The sequence below is a fragment of the Entelurus aequoreus genome, linkage group LG04, assembly GCF_033978785.1.
Source record: "Entelurus aequoreus isolate RoL-2023_Sb linkage group LG04, RoL_Eaeq_v1.1, whole genome shotgun sequence".
In the NCBI taxonomy this organism is placed as follows: Eukaryota; Metazoa; Chordata; class Actinopteri; order Syngnathiformes; family Syngnathidae; genus Entelurus; species Entelurus aequoreus.
The window spans coordinates 85,593,338-85,618,183 of NC_084734.1; the positions used below are offsets into that span (position 1 = coordinate 85,593,338).

Sequence of the window (24,846 nt, forward strand, 5' to 3'; positions counted from 1 at the left end):
GACTGGTAAAATCATGGCATGGTAACTTCAAAATACAACTTTGACAACTTTAGATTGTTTTCAAGGTTTTACTTTGGCCCAAAATAGAACGAGCACATTCTAAAAATGTACATATCACAAATAATCCTCTTGACAAAACACTTAGTTAGTTGAAAATTCTGAGGAAAAAATTGGTGCTGTTCCAAAAACACCACGGAGAACACAATGAACTTAGACTTAATTTTAGTCTATCGACAAAGCAATTTAACTTTAAGTCACAGCCCATCTAGGATTGATCAAAAACAAAATAAAGAATAAATGAAAACCCTTCTATGTATCAACGACCTCATTTGTCATTTCCACATATTAATCCTGTGCTAACTCAACAAACCATACAAACTGAGGTAGGAACTATTCAAGAGTGTTGAGTTACTCCCTGCCTTCTAGGCATCACTGTGTATCGATAGCAAAATAAAAGCTGTGCAATGTGTAAACAATTTCAACTAACCAGAAATAAAAACTTAGAAGACTAACAGTATTGCAGTAAATCACACACTGTTCAATTTCTTTAAATTTGCAGAAAAGACAATCATTTCCACAGCACTATATCAATGTGCAGGGTCTCGTGCAGCATTTTAAGTGGGGTTACCAATTGTTTATTTTACTCCTGTTTGTCTTATGTTGGGTCAGTGTACCTCTTGCTGGGCATACTTGCCCGCCCTGGTATAAACTATCTGCTTGCCTGACAGAATTGCTATTGCGACATCCAGTGGACACATTTAGAACAGAAGTTTCTTTAATTTAAAAATGCAGCTTAAAGGCCTACTGAAAGCCACTACTAGCGACCACGCAGTCTGATAGTTTATATATCAATGATGAAATCTTAACATTGCAACACATGCCAATACGGCCGGGTTAACTTATAAAGTGCCATTTTAAATTTCCCGCCACACTTCCGGTTGAAAACGTTTTTTTATGCTGACGTATGCACGTGACGTCAAGGGTTGGTACGGAAGTATACGGACCCATTGAATCCTACACAAAAAGCTCTGTTTTCATCTCAAAATTCCACAGTATTCTGGACATCTGTGTTGGTGAATCTTTTGCAATTTGTTTAATGAACAATGGAGACTGCAAAGAAGAAAGTTGTAGGTGGGATCGGTGTATTAGCGGCGGACTACAACAACACAGCCAGGAGGACAGAGATGGATAGCAGACGCGCTAGCCGCCGAACTCACCTTAACTTCCTCCGTCTCGCCGACCGCATCTGTGATCGAGTGAAGTCCTTCGTCGCACCGTCGATCGCTGGAACGCAGGTGAGCACGGGTGTTGATGAGCAGATAAAGGGATGGCTGGCGTAGGTGGATAGCTAATGTTTTTAGCATAGCTCTGTGAGGTCCGGTTGCTAAGTTAGCTTCAATGGCGTCGTTAGCAACAGCATTGTTAACCTTCGCCAGGCTGGAAAGCATTAACCGTGTATTTATATGTCCATGGTTTAATAGTATTGTTGATCTTCTGTCTATCCTTCCAGTCAGGGATTTATTTATTTTGTTTCTATATCAGTTAAGCACGATGCTATCACGTTAGCTCCGTAGCTAAGTTAGCTTCAATGGCGTCGTTAGCAACAGCATTTTTAAGCTTCGCCAGGCTGGAAATTATTAACCGTGTAGTTACATGTCCAGAGTTCGGTAGTATTGTTGATCTTCTGTCTATCCTTCCAGTCAGGGATTTATTTATTTTGTTTCTATCTGCAGTTAAGCACGATGCTATCACGTTAGCTCCGTAGCTAAAGTGTTTCGTCGATGTATTGTCGTGGAGATAAAAGTCACTGTGAATGTTCATTTCGCGTTCTCAACTCTCATTTTCAAGAGGATATAGTATCCGAGGTGGTTTAAAATACAAATCCGTGATCCACAATAGAAAAAGGAGAGAGTGTGGAATCCAATGAGCCAGCTTGTACCTAAGTTACGGTCAGAGCGAAAAATGATATGTCTTTCACTGCATTCTAGTTCGTCACTCTAACGTTCCTCATCCACAAATCTTTCATCCTCGCTCAAATTAATGGGGTAATCGTCGCTTTCTCGGTCCGAATTGCTCTAGATGCGTTGAAAACAATAGGAAAATATGAGGAAGCGAACAACTGACTACGTCACGCTACTTCCGGTAGGGGCAAAGCTTTTTTTAATCAGAGACCAAAAGTTGCGAACTTTATCGTCGATGTTCTCTACTAAATCCTTTCAGCAAAAATATGGCAATATCGCGAAATGATCAAGTATGACACATAGAATGGATCTGCGATCCCCGTTTAAATAAAAAAATGTCATTTCAGCAGGCCTTTAATTATAATAAATGTGTTTTGCGTTCATATTTTTTTGTGTCTATATCTAATGAATTGGATGTATACTGTTTCGTATGGGAAAAATGTAAATGTTTTTTGTACGATACGTTTTATTTGGGAATGACTGATAACCAGTGTACCGCTATATACAAACCCCAAAACCAGTGAAGTTGTCACGTCGTGTAAATGGTATATAAAAACAGAATACAATGATTTGCAAATCCTTTTCAGCCTATATTCTATTGAATAGACTGCTAAGACAAGATACTTAACGTTCCAACTGGAAAACTTTATTTTTTGTAAATATTAGCTCATTTGGAATTTGATGCCTGCAACGTGTTTCAAAAAAGCTGGCACAAGTGGCAAAAAAGACTGAGAAAGTTGAATAATGTTCATCAAACACTTATTTAGAAAAACCCACAGGTGAACAGGCTAATTGACAACAGGTGGGTGCCATGATTGGGTATAATAGCAGCTTCCATGAAATACCTCAGTCATTCACAAACAAGGATGGGGCGAGGGTCACCACTTTGTCAACAAATGCGTGAGCAAATTGTGGAACAGTTTAAGAAAAACATTTCTCAACAAGTTATTGCAAGGAATTTAGGGATTTCACCATCTACGCTCCGTGATATCATCAAAAGGTTCAGAGAATCTGGAGAAATCACTGCGCGTAACTTTGAATGCCCGATACCTTTGATCCCGCAGGCGGTGCTGCATCAAAAAGCAACATCAGTGTGTAAAGGATATCACCACATGGGCTCAGGAACAATTCAGAAAACTACTGTCAGTAACTACAGTTTGTCGCCACATCTGTAAGTGCAAGTTAAAACTGTACTATGCAAAGCGAAAGCCATTTATCAACAACACCCAGAAACGTGTGGTGCATTATGAAGCGTAAAGTACGACAACAGAGACTGTTGAACAACTTAAGCTGTACATCAAGCAAGAATGGGAAAGAATTCCACCTAACCCAAAAATTGGTCTCCTCAGTTCCCAAACGTTAACTGAGTGTTAAAAGGAAAGGCCATGTAACACAGTAGTGAACATGTCCATGCGCCAACCTATTTTGCAATGAGTTGCTGCCATTAAATTCTAAGTTAATGATTATTTGCCAAAAAAAAAATTAAGTTTCTCAGTCCGAAGATTAAATATATTTTCTTTGCAGTCTCTTCAATTGAACATACGTTGAAAAGGATTTGCAAATCATTGTATTCTGTTTTTATTTACGAAGTACACAACGTGCCAACTTCACTGGTTTCGGGTTTTGTAGTTAAAGTGGTCACCGATAGGCCAACAGTGGCACCTCTTTCCGTACACAGGGTAGGGATGCTGAAACGCGATCTGTTACATTGGCACTCAAGCGCCATTACAGCAGCGTTAAGACTTGTGTAAGCAAAGTGGCGTAACGGTGGCTCACTTCTTTTCTTACATGAGGTGTTGCAAAACCTCTGTGGACTGCACATGCAAACAGATTGGTAGCAGTCTGGTATTTCAAATACAATACAGAAAGTGTTCCACTTGAGAAGCGCTAGTTGAAGAAGTATTTACAACAGTGCTTATTACATTTTAACAAATGTGTAGACCAGGGGTGTCAAACTCATTTTAGCTCAGGGGCCGGATGGAGGAAAATCTGTGCACACGCGGAGCCGGACTATTAAAATCATGGCATTAAAACTAAAAAATAAAGACAACTTCAGATTGTTTTCTTTGTCTTACTTTGGCCAAAAATTGAACAAACATATTCTGAAAATAATACAATAAAAATATAGAAAAAAAATACCGGCAGCGGTAAAATTTAGATCCATGAAGGAAATAAGGAAGTGAATGAATGTTTATAACTGAATATATTTACATATGTACACTACCGTTCAAAAGTTTGGGGTCACATTGAAATGTCCTTATTTTTGAAGGAAAAGCACTGTACTTTTCAATGAAGATAACTTTAAACTAGTCTTAACTTGAAAGAAATACACTCTATACATTGCTAATGTGGTAAATGACTATTCTAGCTGCAAATGTCTGCTTTTTGGTGCAATATCTACATAGGTGTATAGAGGCCCATTTCCAGCAACTATCACTCCAGTGTTCTAATGGTACAATGTGTTTGCTCATTGGCTCAGAAGGCTAATTGATGATTAGAAAACCCTTGTGCAATCATGTTCACACATCTGAAAACAGTTTAGCTCGGTACAGAAGCTACAAAACTGACCTTCCTTTGAGCAGATTGAGTTTCTGGAGCATCACATTTGTGGGGTCAACTAAACGCTCAAAATGGCCAGAAAAAGAGAACTTTCATCTGAAACTCGACAGTCTATTCTTGTTCTTAGAAATGAAGGCTAATCCACAAAATTGTTTGGGTGACCCCAAACTTTTGAACAGTAGTGTATAACAATAGGTTTTCTTTTTGTATTATTTTTTTTAATTATTAGGTAACGTTTATGACAGCTTTTTTCCAAAACACAATATAGAATGTGCGATATGACAAGATAATGCATACATTTATCATTTGTTTTCAAAACAGTTACAAAAAAGTGGCACCCCAAAAATGTACTGTGGGGCCCCATTTTTATGACTTGATGGGGTCCCTGGGACCCCATTTTGAAAATTCCTAGCACCAACACTGATGGAGTATTGATGCGTGCAAAACAGCAGCAAGCGGCTGTGGCCTGCGGGCCAGTTCTAATACTAATCAAACATAATCCCGGGGGCCGTAGATAATTGATTCGCGGGGCAGATCTGGCCCGTGGGCCTTGACTTTGACACCCCTGGTGTAGATAGAACCGTGTTACAACAGAAAGTAACCAGCTATGAACAGTAAATTAGCAAGTAGATTAATAATAGTTTTGAGAAATGAATAAAACTGAAAAAGGATGCAATATGTTGTCACCACATAGACAATTTTAAAATGGTTCTATTATCATTTATATGCCAAATAATTTATCGTTATCGCAAGGGGCTGCAATATATTTTCCAATATAGATTTTAGGCCATCCCTAGCATGGAGTGTTAGAATAATTGTTTCTAAATGATCACAAAAACTTTGTATTACATTGTGTTCCTGACAAAGAAGACAAAAGGGCTGTCTTTGAGGAAGAAGGCTCGTAAAACTCCACTGTGACTTCAAAGCGGACAGATGGCAGGATCGTCCCAAACTTCCAGAGGAGCCCTTTTTGAAGTATTTTACGAACTCTTTTTGAACTATTTTATGGAACTCTCTTTGAACTATTTGGTAACCGAAGGCAACGCTGTTTACGACCCACTTCCCTCTGGAAGCAGCGGTGGTCAGGTAGGGGGGGAGAAAGTCAAATAAAGAAGGAGGAGTTCAATCTTGTGGGAGAGCGCGGTTGAAGACTGTACCGAGAGCACAGTCGCCACGTCTCTCGTCAACAGGGGCGTCACTAGCTTTTAAGGACAGGGGGGCTTAGCCCCCAGGAGATGCACAGGACGCGAGCGAACGTAGCGCACGAGCACAAAACTTCACAAACGGCTAACAAAGACTTAGAAACTATTCATTGTTATTATTATTATTTAAAAAAATGCACGGGACGAAATTAAATGCTCCCCGGGGACGATGGCTTGTAACCATTTTTTTCCTTTTACTTTTTATGTATTTATTCATTTTACATTTTATATTAAATGTCTTGGTTTTTCCTCCCTCTGAAAATCCTATGAAATGTTTAACAAGCCATCCTACAATAATACAACAGCTATTAATGTAACAATACAATAAAAAAAATATATTTATTGATATTTTTTTCATTATTTTAACAATAGGCTAATGTATATTACTTTATATAGATTCTACAAGAGTGATGTGGGCATTTTCTATATGAACAAGTCCAAGGACCGCAAGCAAGGTCCCAGAGAAAATGCGGACTGGATTTTGAGTGATGTGGGCATTTTCTATATGAACAAGTGGAATGGATTGGATACCGACACACTAAAGGGGCTCGCTACCTTACGCTATGAAGTGAGGGGAAACTGAGTGAATAATGACAGGTTATATGATTATTTATTTAAACTCATATTCGGGCCACTTTATAATGAATATGTTTGCATGTATTTGTAAAAAAAATAAATAAATAAATAAATATAACACCAAATTATTTAGGGGGGCTGAAGAATATTCTAGGGGGGCTTGAGCCCCCCTAAAATAGGCCTAACAACGCCAATGCTCGTCAATATTGAGTCCAAATTTAATTCTGTCTCTGTTTGATTCTTTGCCTCTTGTCTTGTTTAATAGATGTCCTCAGTGTTTGAACCTGACATGGAGACCCCCAAGAACTCAGGTTATAGCTCAAACCTTGGTGAAGCTGTCGCTATAAATAGCCATGCCTAATTGTGTCACTATAATGATGTCACGCTATCGACACACCCTGCGGTAGAAACAAAAGTTTACTGTTCCAAGCCATACCGTTTTAAATTGAACGACACAATTTGGCGGAAGCTTCTAACCCAGTGCATGTGTGTGTGTGTGTGTGTGTGTGTGTGTGTGCTTTCGGGAATGAGTTGAAGTACCAGTGAGCTCCTGGGCTGCACAAGCAGCTCCGTGGAGCTGTGCCCAATTCCGTTAGGGATGCCGGCCGTCCGGTACATGGCGCCGACTGAGCGTCTCCTCCTAGCATCCTTGGCCGCCTTCATCAGCTCCACCGTCACTCCGAGTTCAGCAAAGTTCTGCACCCCTTCACTGGCCGTAGAACCCTCCTCCCACAGCCGAAAATGGCGATTATGGCTCACCGCTAAAGGGAGAAAGACATACAAGACAGCAGTGAGATTCTCACTCGTTGGAACGCTTCCCAGTGTCAGTGAAGGACCACAGAGCCTCTGCCAGACGCTGAGATCATTTCCATCCTGCTGGAGTTTGTATGTATTTCAATGGCTGCCTCCAACTTCCTGCATTTAAACAGATCATTCTCAGAAATGCACTGCTCCTGTATAATTGCATATTTTCTCCATCCTGTTCAGATTAAACCAAACGGCTTTACTGCTACTATTCCAAAACCCTCTTTTTTTTAAGCAATAAAACCTCAATGCCTCTTTTTTTGGGGGGAATTGTGCCTATCTTTTACTATACTTATGAGAGACAAAAAGGCAAAAGGTTTTTTTTTGCATTCTAACATGTAAAAATTGTCTCGTTCTAGGTGGCTAGGAATGCAGCTGATGGGAGCAATCCATTCTGCCTCTAAATCACTTTAAAAGTGCATTCAAAAGCGGCCAAAAATACTTAATTTACGTTTTGTAACCTGTATAATAACCAAGCTGTAGCAACATTGTTGTTGTAAGAGTGAACAGCATGGACGAATAGAACAAACAAGTCATTGTTTTGTCTGCTCGCAGAAAACAAACATCCTAATCTGCGATTTGACTCCCTCAAATGGCCTTGACGCTATAGAAACAGGACCAGGCTTTTCTGAAAAACACCTCAGACGACACCTCAATGATGGACTCTTTTGACCTCCCTACCTCCTCAACGACACGTGGAGTAGAACTTTTGCAGATCGGCCTCAGTCTAAAAAAACATTACATCATCACACCCAAGACAATCGGGCACACACACCCCCTCCCCCACCGCACGCCTTCACCACCGCTTGTTTCCCCTCCGGGTGATGGTCAAATGGCAGCGCTTCATAGCAGCGGTCGCCTTCCAGGGCCCCAACTCCCCGCCCCTCTGTTGCGAGTTTGTCGTGATTAAATGTAACGTGTTTATGTGTGCATTACATGGAGGTTTTTTCCCACTTCAGACTAGGCCCCCTTAGGTGCTCAGTCTAGATTTTTTTCCCCAGCGTTTTACCTTTTTCCCATCTTTTACGGGGCGCCTTGTGGCGACCCATCAGAGTTCCTGTTCTGTAACCCTGTACACTGTTCGTTTGTCTAATCTTGAACGGGTTTGTGCTGAAAACAACGTTTTGTTGTACTTGTGCAATGACAGTAAAGACCTATCTATCTATCTATCCATCTATCTATCTATCTATCTATCTATCTATCTATCTATCTATCTATCTATCTATCTATCTATCTATCTATCTATCTTCTAGCATACTAACAAATTGGCGTAATACGGCATTAGCCGTGAGCTAGCTACAGCGAGAGATAAGCTTGCTTCTACCTCAGCACCCGAATCGTGTTTGAGTTTGTAATGCACAGCACAATACGATAGGAAACCAATTAGTACTGACTGAAAAACATGAACAATCACATTACAGTATCTGTAAAGTATTAGCCCACATTTCATGTTTTGTTTGTACACATCTAGCCAGACCGTGTATGTAGTTGTACTAACAATCATGATGTGCTGCATGTATCATGATCAATATTATAGTGACTCCCTCAATGGACAGTTGGTCGTTTGGTCCAGCTGGCCGTGGACATTTCCAGTTGATTTTGGGTAAGCAATCCATTTCTGTTCGGATAACTTGGCTCCGAGTTCCACATATACAGCGCCAAAGTCACGTCGACCTCACTCTCTCAGCTTCCGTCTGCTCCAACGTTTCACCCCCGGTTCGTACTCGCTTCTATAACCAGTAGTTCATCCTCCGTATATTCAGGTTCAAAAAGATAAGGTTGTGAATCCTCATTTGTCCAAAAATAGTCGTCATGTCTGCCATGATTAGAACACACTTGCGCTTTTATCCGGAAGTAGGAACACATATTTGTTTCCGGAAGTCGGTAGTGCACTGCTATGAAAACGGAAATAAACGCGCCGAGGAATTAGTTCAGGCAATGCTTAAAATGACCAAAGTACGGTAAATATTACTACTAGTGGCGGGCCATGCCTTTCCCACCTAGGCCTTCAGTGATGTCCAACTTCAATGATTACCTCTTAAAATACCATCATTTATGTCACCACATGACCATTGCTGGAGAAATACTATAGAGGAACACATTTACGCCCTACTGATCATTGAACATCAACAGTGTACAAAACAGGTTTGTTGGGAGGCGTGGCCGGCAGTCCAACAGAGAGGCAGGGCTCCAAGATGGCGGCGAGGAGATGGGGACGGCAAGCGAGCAGCGAGGCGGGGGGCGCCAGGATCGGTGCCGTGATGAACGTCAGGTGTGTGGATCGCCTGGCTGGGCACAATTGAATAATCTCCTCTCACTAAATAAAAGGGGAGCAGCAGAGAACGACGGGGAAGAAGTAGGTGGAGAGCCAGCAACCCATGCAAAGAGAGACGGAGAGAGAAACAGGAGTCAGAGAGAGACGGATGCAGAGCGAGAGCGAAAGAGAGCGCGAGGAAGACGACGACGCACGCGGCTGAAAAGCGGGGCGGAAGAGCGAGCGGGGAACGGTAGGGCTGAAAAGCAATCCGGCAAGAGACTTTCTTATTGAAATAATAAAGAAGTCAAACCTGCTCACGACAATGTCATTCCTTGGTGGTCCTACGAACCCGGACGACAGCCAGAGTCGGTCACAGGGTTATTTTCTGACGCATTTAAAAATCAATGAACCCGCATCAGCAATTAAAACATATCTTATTTGGTACTGTCAAAATTTAAATTGCAAAAAACATATTAAAAGTGAAAAAATGTAATATTTGAACTCACAATTTGTAGCACCCATTCAACGCCGTATAAGCCAGTGGTACCACTCGTAGTCGAATGATTCGAGTGGAAATGGCGAGCATTTCCCCATTTCATCGCCAGAACAGCTGAGCTAGCTTCCGGGGTTGGCTGACATGGTCTCACAAGATGTAGTTTCTCTTTAAATATCCTTCTTGAAAATGACTTTACAAAAATATATATCTGCCACCTAATCAACATTTTGTTCTCCTTCTCTGCTAGCCCGGTATGGCTACGGCGCAACACTTCCTGCTAAATTGAAACTTGTGAATGGATACTCACTTTGGAATGACAAATCTCGTTAACATCAGGCTACTGTCAACAACTTGTGATCTGATTGGCTATCGCAACTGTCTCCAGAGGTGGGTAGTTACGCGCTACATTTACTCCGTTACATCTACTTGAGTAACTTTTGGGATAAATTGTACTTCTAAGAGTAGTTTTAATGCAACATACTTTTACTTTTACTTGAGTATATTTATAGAGAAGAAACGCTACTTTTACTACGCTCCATTTATCTACGTTCAGCTCGCTACTCGCTACTGATTTTTATCGATCTGTTAATGCACGCTTTGTTTGTTTTGGTTTGTCAGACAGACCTTCAAAGTAGGATCTATCGCATGCCTGCGTTTCACCAATCAAATGCAGTCACTGGTGACGTTTGACTCCGTTTCACCAATCAAATGCAGTCACTGGTGACGTTTGACTCCGTTTTACCATTTAAACAGAGCCAGGCGGTCACATGATTAACAAACTTAAGCTTACATGAACTCAACGTCAAATTTGAGAAAGCATATCGGTAAGTAACGTTAGTAGATATTTTGGCTGTCACCGTAGGCTGATGTTAGCTTCCCTGCTATGAATCACTGTCAAATGTACATCGTGTGGGGCCATTTATTATCACACTGCAGCATCATAGACACACACACACACACGCACACACACACGCACAGTCGCACACACACTCACGCATGCATAGAAACACCAATCAGAAGTGCACAGTGTGTTCTCAGGTGCACCGTGCAGCCCACACCTATCAGTTTATGGTTTGCGTAAAGGCTAACTTGTTATTTTCCTTTGTAAACTCTGCCTACTGAGCCTATGGCGCTGTTAAGTTATTGTGGCTCAATTTGCCTTAATTTTTTTTATGTTAATGTATCATTATTTAATATATATAACATATATATATTGATTGTTTTGTTGCTTAAGAGATATTCCTGGCTCTAAATTCGCTCATTGCTATTTTTATGTTTTTGTGCATTATTTGTTGCCGTCATCATTAAACGAACAGGTTACTCATCAGTTACTCAGTACTTGAGTAGTTTTTTCCCAACATACTTTTTACTTTTACTCAAGTAAATATTTGGGTGACTACTCCTTACTTTTACTTGAGTAATAAATCTCTAAAGTAACAGTACTCTTACTTGAGTACAATTTCTGGCTACCCACCTCTGACTGTCTCTCAACCATACTTGCCAACCCTCCCGGATTTTCCGGGAGACTCCCGGAATTCAGCGCCTCTACCCGATAAACCTCCCGGAAGAAATTTTCTCCTGAAAATCTCCCGGAATTCAGCCGGAGCTGGAGGCCACGCCCCCTCCAGCTCCATGCGGACCTGAGTGGGGACAGCGGCGATAGTCTGTTTTCACGTCCGCTTTCCCACGATACAAACAGCGTGCCTGCCCAATCACGTTATAACTGTAGAATGATCGAGGGCGAGTTCTTGCTTTCTTATGTGGGTTTATTGTTAGGCAGTTTCATTAACGTCCTCCCAGCGCGGAAACAACACACAACAACAGCAGTCACGTTTTCGTCTACCGTAAAGCAGTTCGTCTGCCGTAAACAGCAATGTTGTAACACTCTTATTGTAATACTGCCATCTACTGGATAGCCTCCGGAACACTGAAATTCAAGTATTTCTTTTATTTATATGTATAATAAAATAAATATATATATATATATATATATATATATATATATATATATATATATATATATATATATATATATATATATATATATATATATATATATATATATATATAGCTAGAATTCACTTTAAGTCAAGTATTTCATACATATATATATATATATATATATATATGAAATACATATATATATATATATATATATATATATATATATATATATATATATATATATATATATATATATATATATATATATATATATATATATATATATATATATATATATATATATGAAATATATATGAAATATATATGAAATACTTGAGTTGGTGAATTATAGCTGTAAATATACGCCTCCCCTCTTAACCACGCCCCCGCCCCCAACCACACCCCCGCCACGCCCCCGCCTCACCCCCGACCACACCCCACCCCACCTCCCGGAATCGGAGGTCTCAAGGTTGGCAAGTATGCTCTCAACTCTATGTGTTCTCAAATTCATCCGCTAACAGTCCCGGTGAGTATCCAATCCAAGCTGCTGTTTTGAGGCATGTTAAAAAAAATAATGCACTTTGTGACTTCAATAATAAATATGGCGGTGCCATGTTGGCATTTTTTTCCATAACTTGAGTTGATTTATTTTTGGAAAACCTTGTTACATTGTTTAATGCATCCAGCGGGGCATCACAACAAAATTAGGCATAATAATGTGTTAATTCCACGACTGTATATATCGGTATCGGTTGATATCGGTAATTAAGAGTTGGACAATATCGGAATATCGGATATCGGCAAAAAAGCCGACATCTCTAATTTTTATCATCTTTAATATCCTAAAAAAAAAAAAAGATGTGGGTTCTTGTCTCTCAAAATGATCGTGAACCATAGGCATCATTCCAAAAAAAAGTGGAGTTCCCCTCTAAGCAAACACAATAATTTCACATTGCCAAATTTAGTTCTGGTTCTCTATAAAGAGGCTCGTATTTAGGTTAAACCGGCGCTCCTTATTGGAAACCGCAGAACCACTGGCCTGAGCTTGTGGTTCTAAGGCCAGCGTCGGGTTAGCCAGAAACACGCGGACAAATGCTCTGATGGTTCTGCCTTACCTCACTTTGCAGGGTTGCCTACACACACACACACACACACACACACACACACACACACACACACACACACACACACACACACGCTCATACTTAAACAGTCTTGACACATGTATTAATGCACATGCCACATCGAAGCACACACACAACAGAACCAGGACACTTTACACACTATCCTGTTTCTCCCTGCACTGTCATTACTTATGCCCATAATTGCATTTCCATTCTAAGTAGACTCCCACAAGCATCAGGACCTTGAAATGTGATAACACATCACGGTTTTGTTTTTTTTAAGCCCCACCAAGATGTCAGGGCTTCCCGTACTCTAGTCATTTTTTTCAGCAGTGTCCTTGTGCCTCGAATGAAAGGAACCTCAAACATCTTGACACAACCCTCAAAGGTGCAGATGACTACAGCTCCACCTAAATGCAACAGGCCATCATTTTCTGGCAAGACTAGAGTGGTCGAAACCGAAGACACAGGCAGTGACGCACGACTCGGGTCTGGCACAAACAAAAAATGGACACACACATGCATAAACATCTGACATCCATCACTGCTTGGGGGGGGGCTTCTTCTCCTCGGAGTCTGACCCCACCACGCCCCGACAGTCATCAACCCACCTTCGCTCAACCCCAAACCTCCGCAGCACTCTTTATCGCCAGTACTGTGGTAAACCAGTGGAAATGTGTGGGGGGGGAAGATGGCTGGAGCGTAATAGAGAAATAGTAAAGATATTACTGGACAAGCGGGAGACAGTTCAGAGAAACACAGAAAGCCATCTGGTAGCGTTTAGGCCGTCTGCGTCTCGCCACTTAGCTCATTAACATCTCCCCACCGATCGTGTCTTTGTGCGAGAAGTGCGTGCTGACAGCAAGGCCATGAACTGACACTTAATGGAGAGCAAAAAATATCAGTCAGCGGGCAATCTGGATGATCTGGACTGGAAGGGGATGAAGGCGGACTGTCATTGACTGCGAAGGGCCAAACTCCATTAAACAAAGTGGTGATTTTGGCAAGTGAAACACCAGATTTTAGGGTTTGAAAAAAAAAAAAGCCTGTTGTTTCATATAATAATAATAATCAGGGATGTCCGATAATGGCTTTTTGCCGATATCCAATATTCCGATATTGTCCAACTCTTAATTACCGATACCGATATCAACCGATACCGATATATACAGTCGTGGAATTAACACATTATTATGCCTAATTTGGACAACCAGGTATGGTGAAGATAAGGTCCTTTTTTTTTTTAAATTAATAAAATAAAATAAGATAAATAAATTAAAAACAATTTCTTGAATAAAAAAGAAAGTATCAACCGATACCGATATATACAGTCGTGGAATTACACATTATTATGCCTAATTTGGACAACCAGGTATGGTGAAGATAAGGTCCTTTTTTTTTATTTAATAAAATAAAATAAGATAAATAAATTAAAAACAATTTCTTGAATAAAAAAGAAAGTATCAACCGATACCGATATATACAGTCGTGGAATTACACATTATTATGCCTAATTTGGACAACCAGGTATGGTGAAGATAAGGTCCTTTTTTTTTTTAAATTAATAAAATAAAATAAGATAAATAAATTCAAAACAATTTCTTGAATAAAAAAGAAAGTATCAACCGATACCGATATATACAGTCGTGGAATTAACACATTATTATGCCTAATTTGGACAACCAGGTATGGTGAAGATAAGGTCCTTTTTTTTTTTTTAATTAATAAAATAAAATAAGATAAATAAATTAAAAACAATTTCTTGAATAAAAAAGAAAGTATCAACCGATACCGATATATACAGTCGTGGAATTACACATTATTATGCCTAATTTGGACAACCAGGTATGGTGAAGATAAGGTCCTTTTTTTTTTTAAATTAATAAAATAAAATAAGATGAATAAATTAAAAACAATTTCTTGAATAAAAAAGAAAGTATCAACCGATACCAATATATACAGTCGTGGAATTACACATTATTATGCCTAATTTGGACAACCAGGTATGGTGAAGATAAGGTCCTTTTTTTTTTTAAATTAATAAAATAAAATAAGATGAATAAATTAAAAACAATTTCTTGAATAAAAAAGAAAGTATCAACCGATACCGATATATACAGTCGTGGAATTACACATTATTATGCCTAATTTGGACAACCAGGTATGGTGAAGATAAGGTCCTTTTTTTTTTTAAATTAATAAAATAAAATAAGATGAATAAATTAAAAACAATTTCTTGAATAAAAAAGAAAGTATCAACCGATACCGATATATACAGTCGTGGAATTACACATTATTATGCCTAATTTGGACAACCAGGTATGGTGAAGATAAGGTCCTTTTTTTTTAAAATTAATAAAATAAAATAAGATAAATAAATTAAAAACAATTTCTTGAATAAAAAAGAAAGTATCAACCGATACCGATATATACAGTCGTGGAATTACACATTATTATGCCTAATTTGGACAACCAGGTATGGTGAAGATAAGGTCCTATTTTTAAAAAAAATTTATAAAATAAAATAAGATGAATAAATTAAAAACAATTTCTTGAATAAAAAAAAAAAGTATCAACTGATACCGATATATACAGTCGTGGAATTACACATTATTATGCCTAATTTGGACAACCAGGTATGGTGAAGATAAGGTCCTTTTTTTTTTAAATTAATAAAATAAAATAAGATAAATAAATTAAAAAAATTTTCTTGAATAAAAACGAAAGTAAAACAATATAAAAACAATTACATAGAAACCAGTAATGAATGAAAATGAGTAAAATTAACTGTTAAAGGTTAGTACTATTAGTGGAGCAGCAGCACACACAATCATGTGTGCTTACGGACTGTATCCCTTGCAGACTGTATTGATATATATTGATATATAATGTAGGAAGCAGAATATTAATAACAGAAAGAAACAACCCTTTTGTGTGAATGAGTGTGAATGGGGGAGGGAGGTTTTTTTGGGTTGGTGCACTAATTGTAAGTGTATCTTGTGTTTTTTATGTTGATTTAGTAAAAAAGGTGAAGATAAGGTCCTTTTTTTTAAAAATGAATAAAATAAAATAATATCAATAAATTAAAAACATTTTCTGGAATAAAAAAGAAAGTAAAACAATATAAAAACAGTTACATAGATTTGATTTTGATTTTTTGATTTTTATTAAGGATCCCCATTAGCTGGTTGCCTCAACAACCCACTAGTCTTCCTGGGTTCCACAATTCAATACAATTACAAGTAAAAGCATATAATTATAACTACACTATACAGAAAAAAATAAAAGCATCAATAAAAAACAAGCAAACAATTTACAGTCACAGAATAATAATGACCATATAAATATAACTACACAATATAAAACCAAACAAATCATCAACGAGCAAACTAATTTAAAAACTCAGATAAAATATTACTCTCTTTTTAAAAACCTGTTTACTTTCAATGCTGGTGAGAATTCGAGGCAGGTTATTCCAGAGCGATAAAGATCTATAAATAAAAGATTTCCGCAAAGCATTCTTCCTGGGACGAGGGAGTACAAAATGCCCCTCACTGGATGCCCTGGTATTGCGATTATGTATAGTGCTACTGTGAACTATTTGGGCCATGAGAATAGAAACTAGTAATGAATGAAAATGAGTAAAATTATTTGTTAAAGGTTAGTACTATTAGTGGAGCAGCAGCACGCACAATCATGTGTGCTTACGGACTGTATCCCTTGCAGACTGTATTGATATATATTGATATATAATGTAGAAAGCAGAATATTAATAACAGAAAGAAACAACCCTTTTGTGTGAATGAGTGTAAATGGGGGGAGGGAGGTTTTTTGGCTTGGTGCACTAATTGTAAGTGTATCTTGTGTTTTTTATGTGGATTTAGTAAAAAAAACAAAATACAATTAAAAAAAACAAAAAACGATACCGATAATAAAAAACTGATACCGATAATTTCCGATATTACATTTTAAAGCATTTATCGGCCAATAATATCGTCAGGCCGATATTATCGGACATCTATAATAATAATAGTACCATATTTTCCGGACCATAGGGCGCATCAGATTATAAGGCGCACTGCCAAAGAGCGGGTCTAGTCAGGTCTATTTTCATATATAAGGCGCACCAGACTATAAGGTGCATTCAAGGGGTCATATTATTATTATTTTTTTTCTAAATGTAAAACACGATCTTGTGGTCTACATAACATGTAATGGTGGTTCTTTGGTGAAAATGTTGCATAGATGATGTTTTACAGATCATCTTCAAGCCGCTTTCTGACGGTCGCTTCAGGATGCGCCGTTTTGTGGGCGGTCTTATTTATGTGGCTCACCTTCGACAGCGTCTTCTCCCCGTCATCTTTGTTGTAGCGGTGTAGCGTGCAAGGACGGGAGTGGAAGAAGACTGTCCTCCTCTGCCTGAAACTCTGTTTTAATGACATTCAGACTTGACTTCAATCAACAACGGAGCAGCATCTCCTCATCCGTGGCTCGCTAGTGCAACAACAACGCCAGAAATGTGTCCCGTGAAAAACCGTCCGACCGGAACTCTCTAATAACTAAAGTTCCTTGGGTGAATAATGTAAACTCACTACGCCTGTATGTTTTAGCGCTTTCATGGCGAGTTTACTGACAGATATAAGTAAGAACTTCACACTATACTTTATATTAGAAATGGCAACAGCGGAGGATGAATGTCACATAACAAGAAGATAGAGGGAAAAAAAGAAGCTTATCGACTACGGTGTCTACACAGACTACAATGGCGGATGCGTGCAAATTTTCAGGACTTATGCAAATCCCAAAGACAGATCAGCAGGTACCAGAAGGTAAGAAAAGTTGCTGTATTAATTTTAATGTATTGTCGGCCCATTGTGGCTACCGTAGTCAGCGAAACAAGTAATACTATGGTGTGTGTATAAGGACTGCAAAATGGCACCCATTAGCAGACATATTATCTGGCTTTTGTTTCACAATATTATGCAAAACCAACTTTTCTTACCTTCTGGTACTTGCTGATGTGTATTTGAGATCTGCATAAGTCCTGAAAAAACTTGCGCAAGTCTGCCATTGTAGTCGATAAGCTTCTTCTTTTTCTCTATCTTCTTGTTATGTGACATTCATCCTCCGCTGTTGCCATTTCTAATATAAAGTAGTGTAAAGTTCTTACTTATATCTTGCCATGGAAGCGCGAAAAACATACCGGTATAGTGAGTTTACATTATTCACCCAAGGAACTTTAGTTATTAGAGAGTTCCAATCGGACGTTTTTTCATGGGACTTATTACCAGCGTTGTTGTTGCACTAGCGAGCCACGGATGAGGAGATGCTGCTCCGTTAATGTTTGAAGTAAAGTCTGAATGTCATTAAAACAGTTAGCTCCATCTTTTGACACTTCTTCCACTCCCGTCCTTGCACGCTACACCGCTACAACAAAGATGACGGGGAGAAGACGCTGTCGAAGACGAGCCACGTAAATAAGACCGCCCACAAAACGGCGCATCCTGAAGCGACTGTCAGAAAGCGGCTTGAAGATGATCTGTAAAACATCATCTATGCAACATTTTGACCAAAGAACCACCATTACATGTTATGTAGACCACAAGGAAGTCTTTTACATTTAGAAAAATAAATAAATAATATGACTCCTTTAATGCGCCCTATATATGAAAAAAGATCGAAAATAGACGCTCTCATTGGCAGTGCGCCTTATACTCCGGTCCGGAAAATACGGTATATAGATTTCTAGATGTGCTAATCTCATCTTTAAAGTCAAAAAGCTAAGTAAATCTATTAACATGTGATTTAAAATCTGGTTTTAACCAAATTCATGCAATCATTTCTTTTTGAGTACCGTATTTTTCGGACTATAAATTGCAGTTTTTTTCATAAGTCGCGACTTATACTCAGGAGCGACTTATGTGTAAAATTATTAACACATTACCGTAAAATATCAAATAATATTATTTAGCTCATTCACGTAAGAGACTAGACGTATAAGATTTCATGGGATTTAGCGATTAGGAGTGACAGATTGTTTGGTAAACGTATAGCATGTTCTATATGTTATAGTTATTTGAATGACTCTTACCATAATATGTTACGTTAAAGGCCTACTGAAATTAATTTTTTTTTATTCAAACGGGGATAGCAGATCCATTCTATGTGTCATACTTGATCATTTCGCGATATTGCCATATTTTTGCTGAAAGGATTTAGCATAGAACATCGACGATAAAGTTCACAACTTTTGGTCTCTGATAAAAAAAAAGCCTTGCCTGTACCGGAAGTAGCGTGACGTAGTCAGTTGATCATCTCCTCATATTTTCCTATTGTTTTCAACGCAGCAACCCCATTAATTTGAGCGAGGATGAAAGATTTGTGGATGAGGAACGCTGGAGTTAAGGACTAGAATGCAGTGCAAGACATATCTTTTTTCGCTCTGACCGTAACTTAGGTACAAGCTGGCTCATTGGATTCCACACTCTCTCCTTTTTCTATTGTGGATCACGGATTTGTATTTTAAACCACCTCGGATACTATATCCTCTTGAAAATGAGAGTCGAGAACGCGAAATGGACATTCACAGTGACTTTTATCTCCATGACAATACATCGACGAAACACTTTAGCTACGGAGCTAACGTGATAGCATCGTGCTTAACTGCGTATAGAAACAAAAGAAATAAATCCCTGACTGGAAGGATAGACAGAAGATCAACAATACTATTAAACCATGGACATGTAACTACACAGTTAAAGGCCTACTGAAACCCACTACTACCGACCACGCAGTCTGATAGTTTATATATCAATGATGAAATCTTAACATTATAACACATGCCAATACGGCCGGGTTAACTTATAAAGTGACATTTTAAATTTGCCGCTAAACTTCCGGTTCGAAACGCCTCTGAGGATGACGTATGCGCGTGACGTAGCCCGACGAACACGGGTATGCCTTCCACATTGAAGCCAATATGAAAAAGCTCTGTTTTCATTTCATAATTCCACAGTATTCTGGACATCTGTGTTCGTGAATCTGTTTCAATCATGTTCATTGCATTATGGAGAAGGAAGCCAAGCAAGCAAAGAAGAAAGTTGTCGGTGCGAAATGGACGTATTTTTCGAACGTAGTCAGCCACAACAGTACACAGCCGGCGCTTCTTTGTTTACATTCCCGAAAGATGCAGTCAAGATGGAAGAACTCGGATAACAGAGACTCTAACCAGGAGGACTTTTGATTTGGATACACAGACGCCTGTAGAGAACTGGGACAACACAGACTCTTACCAGGATTACTTTGATTTGGATGACAAAGACGCAGACGTGCTACTGTGAGTATGCAGCTTTGGCTTTTTTTTGCGTATGTACGTAACTTTTTTAAAATATATAAGCTTTATGAACCTTGGGTTAGGTGAACGGTCTTTTGGGCTGAGTGATTGTGTGTGTTGATCATGTGTTTGAATTGTATTGGCGTGTTCTATGGAGCTAGGAGCTAGCAGAGGAGCTAGGAGCTAGCATAACACGTACCGTACCGTAAGTGCGCGTCACGTACGTAACTTTTTAAAAATATATAAGCTTTATGAACCTTGGGTTAGGTGAACGGTCTTTTGGGCTGAGTGATTGTGTGTGTTGATCGGGTGTTTGAATTGTATTGGCGTGTTCTATGGAGCTAGGAGCTAGCAGAGGAGCTAGGAGCTAGCATAACAAACACGCAGGTGTTATTATGCAGGATTAATTTGTGGCATATTAAATATAAGCCTGGTTGTGTTGTGGCTAATAGAGTATATATATGTCTTGTGTTTATTTACTGTTGTAGTCATTCCCAGCTGAATATCAGGTACCGTGAGTATGCAGCCTTGGCTGCTAAACATTCGATAACTTGACCGTATGTGCGCGTCACGTACGTAACTTTTTAAAAATATATAAGCTTTATGAACCTTGGGTTAGGTAAACGGTCTTTTGGGCTGAGTGATTGTGTGTGTTGATCAGGTGTTTGAATTGTATTGGCGTGTTCTATGGAGCTAGGAGCTAGCAGAGGAGCTAGGAGCTAGCATAACAAACACGCAGGTGTTTTTATGCAGGATTAATTTGTGGCATATTAAATATAAGCCTGGTTGTGTTGTGGCTAATAGAGTATATATATGTCTTGTGTTTATTTACTGTTGTAGTCATTCCCAGCTGAATATCAGGTCACCCCCGGCTCTCACAGCATCTTCCCTATCTGAATAGCTTCAACTCCCCACTAGTCCTTCACTTGCACTTTACTCATCCACAAATCTTTCATCCTCGCTCAAATTAATGGGGAAATTGTCGCTTTCTCGGTCCGAATCTCTCTCACTTCATGCGGCCATCATTGTAAACAATAGGGAACTTTGCGTATATGTTCAACTGACTACGTCACGCTACTTCCGGTAGGTGCAAGCCTTTTTTTTATCAGATACCAAAAGTTGCAATCTTTATCGTCGTTGTTCTATACTAAATCCTTTCAGCAAAAATATGGCAATATCGCGAAATGATCAAGTATGACACATAGAATAGATCTGCTATCCCCGTTTAAATAAAAAAAATTCATTTCAGTAGGCCTTTAATGCTTTCCAGCCTGGTGAAGGTTAACAATGCTGTTGCTAACGACGCCATTGAAGCTAACTTAGCTAGGGAGCTAACGTGATAGCATCGGGCTTAAATGCAGATAGAAACAAAATACATAAACCCCTGACTGGAAGGATAGACAGAAAATCAACAATACTATTAAACCATGGACATGTAAATACACGGTTAATGCTTTCCAGCCTGGTGAAGCTTAAAAATGCTGTTGCTAACGACGCCATTGAAGCTAACTTAGTATAACGGGACCTCGCCAGCCAGCCCTCATCTGCTCATCAACACCCGTGCTCACCTGCGTTCCAGCGATCGACGGCGCGACGAAGGACTTCACCCGATCATCCGTGCGGTTGGCGGCAAGCGTCGGCTAGCGCGTCCGCTATCCAAGTAAGTCCTCCTGGTTGTGTTGCTACAGCCAGCCGCTAATACACCGATCCCCCCTACAACTTTCTTCTTTGCGGTCTCCATTGTTCATTAAACAAATTGCAAAAGATTCACCAACGCAGATGTCCAGAATACTGTGGAATTATGAGATGAAAACAGAGCTATTTTGTATTGCTTTCAATGGGGTACCGATACTTCTGTTTCACTGGCTACGTCACGCGCATACGTCATCATCCAAAGGCGTTTTCAACCGGAAGTTTAGCGGGAAATTTAAAATTACACTTTATAAGTTAACCCGGCCGTATTGGCACGTGTTGCAATGTTAAGATTTCATCATTGATATATAAACTATCAGACTGCGTGGTCGCTAGTAGTGGCTTTCAGTAGGCCTTTAACATACCAGGCACCTTCTCAGTTGGTTATTTATGCCTCATATAACGTACACTTATTCAGCCTGTTGTTCACTATTCTTTATTTATTTGAAATTGCCTTTCAAATGTCTATTCTTGGTGTTGGATTTTATCAAATAAATTTCCCCCAAAAATGCGACTTATACTCCAGTGCGACTTATATATGTTTTTTTCCTTCTTTATTATGCACTTCCGGCCGGTGCGACTTATAGTCCGAAAAATACGGTACATGTTATTATACCAAGTGTGTGTGTATGGTGCGGGGACGTAGGATTTAGGGGAGGGCCTTCGGGAGTCTTGTACATGGGGGCCCAGTATTTGGTGCTTCCAGTACACTATTGCGTAACCTCTGAGACGTCTTTAAAATTGTTGACAAAATAGTAGAATATGGACCCTTCCCCGGTTGGCAGTGGTCTGCCCTCTGCTATTTTCAGTGTTGCTGAGCTATCTGCTGTTTGAGTAACATCTCTCGCCACACGTGACTACAACATAGCAGAGGTTTGTTTACGTTCAACACCCTTCGGACATTCAAAAGGTCAGCGAGGTTGTATTTTATGCCGGTATGTTCTCACCTATGAGCTTGGACCACTGGGCAGGGGGCCGGAACAGGGGATACTGCTTGGGGAAGGCCTGCGGGCTCCAGTGGCCCGTAAACACCACAATGTAAGAAGCGGGGCCTTTGGCCGTGCATTCGCTCCCATTGAGGGGCCGCAGTGGACCAGCAAACGCGAGGCAGAGCTTCAAAAGTACAGGCAGGAGCTGCCTCAGCCAGCTGCTGCTCAGGTGTCGTGGCGATGACATCATCTGAAAGAAGCAGACGGGGAAATATGGTTCAGTGAATGCATCTTTCAGTACTCTATGCCAATTGCGCGGGACAATTCGGAAAATTCCTGCACAAACACAACAACATTTTCCATTTCCAGACCTCGTTTTCACCGCTTTTCTTGTAAATCCTCAGTCTTGTTTACCGTAAGTGAGTCAGCTCATTCGACGGGCATTCGTTCACTATAGGTGGCCCTCACTTCTCACTAGGGATGTCCGATAATGGCTTTTTGCCGATATCCGATATTCCGATATTGTCCAACTCTTTAATTACCGACACCGATATCAACCGATATATGCAGTCGTGGAATTAACACATTATTATGCCTAATTTGGACAACCAGGTATGGTGAAGATAAGGTACTTTTTAAAAAAATTAGTAAAATAAGATACATTAATTAAAAACATTTTCTTGAATAAAAAAGAAAGTACAACAATATAAAAACAGTTACATAGAAACTAGTAATGAATGAAAATGAGTAAAATTAACTGTTACAGGTTAGTACTATTAGTGGACCAGCAGCACGCACAATCATGTGTGCTTACGGACTGTATCCCTTGCAGACTGTATTGATATATATTGATATATAATGTAGGAAGCAGAATATTAATAACAGAAAGAAACAACCCTTTTGTGTGAATGAGTGTAAATGGGGGAGGGAGGTTTTTTGGGTTGGTGCACTAATTGTAAGTGTATCTTGTGTTTTTTATGTTGATTTAATTAAAAAAAACCAAAAAAAAAACGATACCGATAATAAAAAAAACGATACCGATCATTTCCGATATTACATTTTAACGCATATATCGGCATCTCTACTTCTCACTTTATTATTATTCTCCTGAGGCCGTATTTATCAGGCGTCTTAGAGTGCCATTTTACACTTAAGTCCTGAGAATTTGCGAAATTTAGTCCTACTCTCAAACTTGAGAATAAAAGCTATTTATCAACTTTCTGAAGTCTAAGAATCACTCCTACTCTCCACGATATTTAGGAGACCTTCAGAGGTGTCTTAAGTGGTTAGGAGTTGCCAGCAGGGGATGGCACTGAGGCGAGAGAGACGTGCGCCAACGTTCAGGGAACGGAACAATGTTTTGTTTTTTTTTGATGACGAGCAGCTGATCAAACGGTATCGTTTAGACAGAGCGGGTATTATTTTTGTCACAGATTTACACTACCGTTCAAAATTTTGGGGTCACCCAAACAATTTTGTGGAATAGCCTTCATTTCTAAGAACAAGAATAGACTGTCGCGTTTCAGATGAAAGTTCTCTTTTTCTGGCCATTTTGAGCATTTAATTGACCCCACAAATGTGATGCTCCAGAAACTCAATCTGCTCAAAGGAATGTCAGGGGCCGTACTTATCAAGCTTCTTAGAATTACTCCTAAGAAGTCTGCTAAGAGTTGACTTAAGAGTAAATAAATTCTTCGCTGAAAGCTGCACTTAAAAGTTAGTTATCAAGCGTCTTACTCACACTTTCAGCGAAGTGTAGGACTGAATCTTAAGTGTCACACTCAGAGCTGAATTACGACATTACTATGTGCCATAAACGGAATTTTAGGTGACGTCATTTCTGTGTCCATAGAAATGACCAATCACGGAAGGGAATCCGTTGTCTAAGAATAAAGAAATATCTTGGAAATATTTAAGTGGACAATGGGAGTGTATATTTTGACAATAAACTACAAAATAATACAAATTA

General features: G+C 39.3%; 1 protein-coding gene across 3 annotated transcripts in view; it reads right to left on the bottom strand.

The window, feature by feature from the left end:
- The window catches only part of spon2a (spondin 2a, extracellular matrix protein), a 107,429-nt gene that overhangs the window by 39,132 nt on the left and 43,451 nt on the right, over positions 1–24,846 (bottom strand). For all 3 annotated transcript variants that reach the window (XM_062045909.1, XM_062045910.1, XM_062045908.1), the window contains exons 2-3: positions 22,896–23,127; positions 6,839–7,059 (exon numbers count right to left, since the gene is read on the bottom strand). In XM_062045909.1, the coding sequence (XP_061901893.1) occupies positions 6,839–7,059; positions 22,896–23,127 (453 nt within the window). The remainder of the gene's footprint in view (positions 1–6,838; positions 7,060–22,895; positions 23,128–24,846) is intronic.